The 8,225-nt window shown below is 47.7% G+C and overlaps 1 protein-coding gene across 2 annotated transcripts; it reads left to right on the plus strand.

Annotated features, from left to right (window-relative positions):
- Nucleotides 1-1,902: 1,902 nt before the first annotated feature.
- Nucleotides 1,903-7,403, plus strand: ZFP36L2 (ZFP36 like 2 zinc finger CCCH-type). Of its 2 annotated transcripts, none has more exons than XM_026695835.2 (2): nt 1,903-3,307; nt 3,885-7,403. In XM_026695835.2, exons 1-2 carry the CDS (start codon nt 3,257-3,259, stop codon nt 5,388-5,390), a joined length of 1,557 nt encoding a protein of 518 aa, XP_026551620.1. In that variant the 5' UTR covers nt 1,903-3,256; the 3' UTR covers nt 5,391-7,403. The 2 variants fall into 2 exon arrangements, with proteins under 2 accessions (XP_026551620.1, XP_087788650.1); XM_087932524.1 differs by having other exon boundaries at nt 2,773-2,896.
- Nucleotides 7,404-8,225: the final 822 nt, after the last annotated feature.

Raw genomic sequence — 8,225 nt, forward strand, 5'->3', positions numbered from 1 at the left:
ATTTATTCAGAGCGTGTTATCTTACATATTGTTCAACTGTTGATTACAGGTCTCTTAAAACTGAAAAGGGAAGGGGGCATTCCCTAATAAGAATTAACAACTTTGAATATGTATTTTGTCTCCCCAGATCCACAAAATATCTGATAAATGTATTTAATAAATATTTTAGGAAAATCCTTTTAAGACTGCAATTTTATATAGTGAATTGCATGTAGCAGAGATCAATAGTCTTTTACGTCAAAAGAGACAGCAAAAGACTGCTGTTGAATAACTTATGAATAAATATGTATAACTGGGTGGAGACAGAAAACAAAATTGTCTGGGTATTATTACGGAAAATAAAAGAATTATTTTAAACCGGGAGGGACCTTCCCATTTCCCCAGCGAAGAAGCGAAGTCTACTGCAGTTTTGCAACCTTGGGATGATGTAAAGACTCGCCACTTCCTCCATTTAGGAAGTTTGCTTTCACTTTACAGGATGCAAGCACAAGGGGGCATCCCACCTTTCCTAACTACTACTCGTTGGTACGCGAAGCTGTCACGTCCACAGCTTGTTAGCAGAGCAATTTCGAAGCCTCCGCCTGCTAACTGCCCAGGCGTTTGGCTCAAAGGTTAATTCGGCCTCTTTCTCTCCTCCCCCCACACTTGGTGCGCTTTAGTGGCCGCCCGCTGGGGAACGCTCGCACTTCGACTAGCGTAGCTCCGAGACTGACCTTTCACTTGTCTCGGAGACGGCTCGGAGGATATTTCTGTTGCGCAGCCATTTAGCAACAGGAGTTACTTGAAAGGCGCCCTCTCCTCCCTCCCGACAAGAACGACGCACGGCGCCTGCTTGGCCGAAGGGATAGTCCAAGCCGGGAGGACCGGGGCGAGGTGGGAAGAAAGAGAACCTGGGCAGCCAATGGCCGCGGTAGGAGAGGCGAAGGTGCAAAGCCCAGACCCGAGGGATTCTTGAAGCCGGCATGTACGGCTTTGCCACTGAGACGCCCTGGATTGGAGGGAGTGGCCCCCTTTCTCCAAATGGACGGACGGTCCATCCGCTGTATTTGCAAACCGGGGGAATATGGGACACTACCCCCCACCCGCTCCTCCTACTGATACCCAGCAGTCCGCCCGCCAGCCATTTAGTAAAACGCAGGGCTCTTCTTGCGCTGATCAGTTCGATCGGAGGTAGAAGGGGGGGCTGAAGGAGAGAAAGGCGTATATTTCTTACAGCGTTTTAGGCTATTCGCTAGTCGAGCTATGTCTAATTTCTAATTCGCTTGGGATAGGCTTAATTGTATAAAGAGCTGGGATTGGGGAGACGGATGTTACTTTTCCTGCAAGAAGGGCCGCGCTTTGCTTTCACTAATGTTAAAAGAATCACAATTACGCGGGGGCGCACGTACACCAGCTCCCATAAGGAACGACGGATAGGTTGATTCAGGAATTTTAGCGGGCTTACGCTTGCAAAGACAAGCAACAAAGACATGTTTCTTAACTCGGTGCAAATCTCAGTTTAAAGCTATTCGTTTGATAAACAAGCGCAGGTTTTCGCCGCCGCGGCGCATTCGTTACTGGGTCAAGAGAGCTGGGAAATCAACTCGGGAGAGGAAGAAGGACCAACCTCCCAGCTTCAGCCCTTCTCCCTGAAAGCCCAAAGGGGCGGGGCTTGACGGCAGCGAACGCCCGAACGTGGCTCCGCAGCTGTATGGCGTCAGCCCGCCCCGCCTCCCCGCTCTTTGCCAGGCTCCTCAGCGGCGGCCTTTGTCGGGTTGAGCGCAGGCAGAGCTTGAGGCTGTGTGTCAAAGGAGAGAGCTGGCTTGGCCAATCGCATCACAAGACCTTGAGTGGCTGCCAAGCCTGCCAAGTAAACGGTTGCGGGGCGGCTGCAGGGAGAGGGAGCGGGGCGGGGGGGATCCCCTTTTCACAAGGAAAGGCGAATCCAGCAGAGGGGAAGGGAGTGCTCTCTTCGCCCATCGTCGGCTCTCTAACCTTAACATGCGCTTGCGGGCAGCAATGGAGCTCCTGCCCCATCGGTTGGCCCGAAACGATTCGTTTCCAAAACTCGTCGCGTGGCACAAAGGTCCTCGGAGGGAGGAAGAGGAGGAGTTGCGAGGCATCCCATTTGACCCGTAGGAGCCTTGAAGTTTGTCCTGCTTCCCAGCGATCTTCCCAAACGACCCAGCAGGGGTGTGAAAAGGGCTGCAAATCCCCGCGCCGTCCTGTATTTGAGAACTTTCGAGCTGTGCAAGGAGCGGCGGACTTCGGGCAGAGAGAAAGCGTTGAATAATGATGGGTTTCTTTGCACGTCAACCGCCCATCTCCCCACATTAAATGACGTAACGAGACAATTGTGCCACAGTACTGGGTGCAGTTACCGAACCTAGATTGTTATTCATAGATCTCTTTCCTAACTTGGAGTTAGAAGGACTAATTCGTAAATATCCACAGGATTGTACCTCAGTTCAGTCAAGTCCTGCCCTTTTTTTCACCGACTTTCTGCCCTGTCTGGCTTAGCAGGTGCAACAGCCACGCTAAATTCTTGTACGGCGCGTTTGTAGTTTGCCAGTGGTTAACCTCATGGGAGTTCCCTGAGCACATGGCGGTTATTATAGTTCTTGTGGGAACCAGCCCCCCAATTATATTAAGCCGTTTGTACGCTGAAGTGCACTGTGCGAAAGTAAGTCGGCTTCACATGATGTCTACCCTAAAACATTTTCTGTCGAGAGAAGGAGCTACACGCTGTACGTTGACAGCATTCATTGCAGCGCGCGTAGACAACAGTGCTTTCTCTATGCGAGTCAACAAGCTTTCAGCGCGTGCCTAGTACTGCAGGGACTGAAGGGGGGGAAACTGCTCCGCTCAGCCTTCGTATGCGGTAACCGTACAGGCCTCCCCACCCACCCTCACCGAGGTACTTCAAGAAAATTGGCGGCGCCCAATGAGAGAGCGTAGACTATAAGGGGCGGAGCTAAGCTGGGAGGGAGGAGAATCGTTGGGTGGTGTTGCTGGGAGACCCCGGCCGGGTCAGTGTTCCGTCCCTCCCCGCTGTTATCCCGGCATTTATATATATATGGGGCGTGTGCAGCTGCTGCGAAGTTCCAGCAGTCTAGATAGCTGTGGCTTTGGTTGAGTCTGTCTGGGAAACTGATGAGATTAATTCCGATCTCAAGCAGTTAGCCCTTTCCTATTCAGTCGTGGCGCATCCAAAGCTCCCGAGGAAAGTGGGATCTTTCGGTCCTTCCTGCATTTCCGACCATTACAGGATCTAGAAATGTCTACAACACTTTTATCTGCCTTCTACGACATCGACTTTTTCTGCAAGGTAAGTTTGTAGGGTTTTTTTTTTTTAAGGAGGCGGTCGGAATAGTTCTTTAAAACTTTTTGCAAGGAATTTTCCAAACCTAGGACTGAACTCCTTTGAATTCGGGACTATATTTTTTCGTGATCTTGTAGAGAGAGAAAGTGCAATATTTGTTGGCGTTTTGCAAGATATTTCGAGGGAAGGTAAAACTTTTGACGGGCGCCAAGCAACTTTTTTGCTTACTAAAGCGTGCGTATGTAGTGGGTGTGTTTTAAAATAAAACGACAGATAGAGCGAGCCTCATACTTGGTACGGCAAGCTCCAGCTGTATTGAATCGGAACTTTTAAAGTGCATTGATTCGAGTGGGTGGGGCTACAGACCACCCCTCGAAAAGTTTTAAATTGCTTGCAGTGGGAGTGTGTCTTGACAACTAGGCTCATGGATCAGTGGCTGAAGCTTAGTGGGAAAGGGTCCTGATGGCTCGAGCACTGGTTAGGGCATACTGAAAATTGCCAAGTCCTCTTCTAAGATTCGGGAATCACGATGCACGTTTTTCCGTTCTAATTTTCCGCCTCCCTTTTTTTTCCCGGTTTCCAGACCGAAAAATCTTTGAGCAACATGCTGGACAAGAAGGCAGTGGGGAGCCCTGTGGGCACCTCTCCCAGCTCCAATTTCACGCCGGGCTTTCTGCGAAGGCACTCGACCAGCAATCTTCAGGCTCTGGCAAACGGCAACATCAAGTTTCCTAGTGCCTCGCTGTCCGCGCCCTCTAACTTCGGCAGCCTTAAGGAGCCTGGCACCGGGGCAGGCGGCAGCAGTAGCAGCCCCACCACCGCCTTGCTGAACAAGGAGAACAAGTTTCGAGACCGGTCTCTCAGCGAGAATGGCGAACGAAGCCAACACCTCATGCAACAGCTGCACCAGCAGCAAGTGGTGGTTGTGGCAGCGGCTTCGGCGGGAAAGGGCGGCGGCGGCGGCAATGGGGGAGGAGGCGGAGGAAACGGCGGAGGGGGAGCACCGATCAACTCCACACGTTACAAGACGGAGCTCTGTCGGCCATTCGAAGAGAGCGGCTCCTGCAAGTACGGCGAAAAGTGCCAGTTCGCTCACGGCTTCCACGAGCTCCGCAGCCTGACCCGCCACCCCAAATACAAGACAGAGTTGTGCCGCACTTTCCACACCATCGGCTTCTGCCCCTATGGGCCTCGCTGCCATTTCATCCACAACGCGGACGAGCGCCGCCCAGCGCCCGCCAACGGCAGCGCTAATCCGCCAGCGGCCCAGCAGCAACCGCCCCCGCCTCCCCCTCTCCAGCCCAACCCTCCGCCTCACAGCAGCCACCCTTCGCATCACCACCACCACCACCACCCCCCTTCCCTGCACCCCCCGCACGCGGGCAGCACGGGCGACCTCCGCGCCTTCGCCCCCTCCGCCCGAGACCACCCGTTGGGGTCTGGAGGGACCAACGGCACCAACTTCGGCATCCCGCACCCCCGTGGGGGAGGAGACAGGCCCAAACTCCACCACAGCCTCAGCTTCTCCGGTTTCTCCGCCCACCAGCACCATCACCACGGCGGGGCTGTGGCGCAGGGCGGGCTGGAAGCGGCGGCCCTGCTCCTAGAAAGCCCCGGTGGGTCCCGCACCCCGCCGCCACCTTCGGGCGGCTCCTACTGTGACGACTTGGTCGCCTCCTGCGCCAATAACGCCTTCGCCTTCTCGGCCGGCCAGGAGCTGGGTAGCCTTATCGCTCCTCTCACTCTTCACCCGCCGCCGCCGCCACCTTCCGCGCCTCAGCAGGGCTGCTTCGCCAACGCGGCGGCTTTCTACCGCTGCCATCAGCAGCAGAGCGGAGGAGGTGGAGGGAGCTGCTGCCCACCGCCCGGTCCTCCCGCCTCTCCGCCTTTCAGCTTCCAGCCTTTGCGCCGCCTTTCTGAGTCGCCCGTCTTCGACGCCCCTCCGAGTCCTCCGGATTCTCTCTCCGACCGAGAGAGTTACCTGAGCGGCTCCCTCAGTTCCGGCAGCCTCAGCGGATCCGAGTCCCCCGGCCTAGACTCGGGGAGGCGTCTGCCCATTTTCAGCCGCCTCTCGATCTCCGATGACTAAGGAGGTCAGGAGTGGGGAGAGGCTCTTGGAAGCTCCCGTTTTTTTAGGGGGTCCTATTCCCCTGGGCAATCCCAGTTGGGGTAGTTACTCGCTGCCCTTTCTTTCCCGTCTTACTTCCCATCCTATTCATCAGGAGTGGAAACTAGCCAAGTTCGCACAGACTATTTTTGTTGCTCATTTCTTTTTCAGTGTGTGCTTTCCTTTTTTCTTTTTTGAGATAAATCCTTTGATTGCTGAGCAAATTCAGAAAGGAGAAAGCAAAAGAAACTTTTTTTCTTTTTATCAAGATGAACAAAAATCAATTTGCAGACGAGCAAATGATGTCATCAAGAACAATTTTTTTTTAATCTAAAGACTTTGGAAGGATGGGATTTCTTTTTTTTTTTTTCCTCCTCTGCACCCCTCCCAGACTAGTTTAATGTGCATCACCAGCAACAGCCATTCCATTTTCAAGTGTTTGTGGGGAGGATACAAAGGGTAAAGAGTATTTAGCAAACAAATCTATCCAATCATACTCCCTGAGGAATCAGCAATCAATCTGGAGGCCCATGAACTCTGCATTCCAGGTCCCTTCAGATCTATATACAACAAAAAAGAATAAAAGAAGAGTGGAATTTGTTGCCTTTCAATCAGATTTAAAGTAAATATACTAAACATATAAGCTTTTAAAAGAAAAATCCAACATCCTGCCAAGAATATGCCTTGATAACTCTAGTTTTTTATGTATCTATATATATTATAACATGCTAAAACTTCCATTCCAAAGTTTAATATTGGTTCCATTGCCACCACTTAGTGGATGTTTGGCTTAGAACAATTTTTGTTGCTTTATTTGGAAGCATTCAACTGAATTTAGTTTGTAATTGTTGATGAATAACTGCTGATTTTTTAAATTTTTTTTAGCTGAGTTTGCGCAAGTCACTGCACAACTCAATATGAACCTATTTAACTTATTTATTATCTTGTGAAAAGTATACATTGGTAATTTGTTCATACTGTATTTATCGGGTATGATGAAAAGCAATAGATATATATTCTTTTATTATGTTTAAATTATGATTGCCATTATTAATCGGCAAAATGTGGAGTGTGTTCTTTTCACAGTAATATATGCCTTTTTGTAACTTCACTTGGTTATTTTATTGTAAATGAGTAAAATTCTTAATTTAAGAGATTGTATGTAATATTTATTTCATTAATTTCTTTCCTTGTTTACGTAAATTGAAAAATTGCATTGGCTTTTTTTTTTTTTTACAGAATCTGACTCAATGCTGTGGAAGTAGTTTGAGAAATTTCATTGGTTTTTTTTAAGAATGTACAATGGTTGTAACCCGTCCAAACTTAAACCTACTTCACAATCAATCCAAATTTAAAGTGGCAAACCTAATTCTTAAAATTAACCAAAATGTATTTCTGTTGCCTAACTTCACCAATCACACTGTGATAGTTTCAGAGTATGTAGCAATAAAAGGGGTAGGGGTAGGGGTGGGGTCCCAGTATTACGTTTCACAGTGCCTTTTGTAAGGGTCCATGCTTGCCTTAAAAATCTTCCTCAACCAAATGAGTATTTTTTCTTAATGCTTGAGAATTTGAATGTAGGGCTGGGTTTTTATCTACAAGAAATTGTACCACTCATTTTTATTATGGAGGCCACCTTTTGGATCTGAACCTCTTTCAGTGTACAAGTTTATATCTTTATTAAGATTCCAACACATGTAACTTTTTGTTGTGTAGGAAATCAGGAGTTATCCAAATCTTCTCTGGGTGATGAATGAATGAGCAGTATCTCTTTAAATGTACATAGGTACAGGTTCACCACTATGTACTCTTTGGACTACTTTAACAGAAGTATGTTTTGAATGTAACTAGAAGATAAGTCAATTTGAGTTGTAATATATTTTGGAGAGTCAGTTCATTACAAATTCGAAGTGTGAGACTGTAAACTTTGTACTGTAAATGTTTTGTAGTTCTCCCAATAAAACTTTTGAGGAAAAAAATTCCCAAGCTATTAAAGCCATGTCTACAAGGTGCTGCTTCTTTATTAGTTTTCCCCTGCCAATATGGGTATCTAGCTACATATTAATCTAATTTTGAACTGCAGAATTGCTCCATTTCAACTGGAAGCCTGCCAAGGGCAATAAGCTGTTCCAGAAGGTTCCAAAGTACTGCAAAAAGACACAATCTTATACACCACTGGGAGGGAAGGAGGGAGGGAGAAAAGAAGATAGCATTTTTTGGTAGATAATCATTTCCCCAGAGATTTGTCATGTTTACAAATTAGCAGGAAATGGTAAAGGGTAATACAAAAACAGAAATGGCTGATCCTAGCTTTTTTTTTTAAACAATGGACTGCAACATCTTGCATCATAGGGTGGTTCTTGCTATTTATCTACAGTGTTTTTCAAACGGCAACTTTTTTTAGATGTGAGGACTTTCATCTTCCAGAATTCCCCTGCCAATATATAGGAATTAAAGTCCATACATCCTTAAAGTTGCCAAATTTCAAAATTTGGTTGATCCACATCAACTTTGACATAATGCCAGGAACCTGGTGCCATCTTCTCACCATTGCCCATCTTCAGGAAGAGCCCTATACATTACATTATTTGTGCTCCGTGTATGGCTACCTTTTCCCTTCATAATCCTAACTTCCCATTTTTCCCATTGGTGGAGAAATAGCCCAATCTCCTAGCTATAGAATTCTTGGGTATAGAACCCTGCTTTAAAGCAGAGTCCCCAAATGGTCAGTAAATAAATCCTTGAGAGTCAATTGGAAAATCTTAGTACTATTACATAAGTAGTATTAAATTATTTTTATATACGTTTGGTAATTGG

The sequence above is a fragment of the Pseudonaja textilis genome, chromosome 1 (assembly GCF_049901715.1).
Source record: "Pseudonaja textilis isolate UNSWEBS1 chromosome 1, rPseTex1.2, whole genome shotgun sequence".
Classification (NCBI taxonomy): domain Eukaryota; kingdom Metazoa; phylum Chordata; class Lepidosauria; order Squamata; family Elapidae; genus Pseudonaja; species Pseudonaja textilis.

Excerpts from the sequence above, each read along its gene's own strand:
- ZFP36L2 (XM_026695835.2), top strand. The coding sequence starts at position 3,257 with ATGTCTACAACACTTTTATCTGCCTTCTACGACATCGACTTTTTCTGC. Across the intron at positions 3,308-3,884 it reads ACATCGACTTTTTCTGCAAG|ACCGAAAAATCTTTGAGCAA; the intron begins GTAAGTTTGTAG and ends CCCGGTTTCCAG.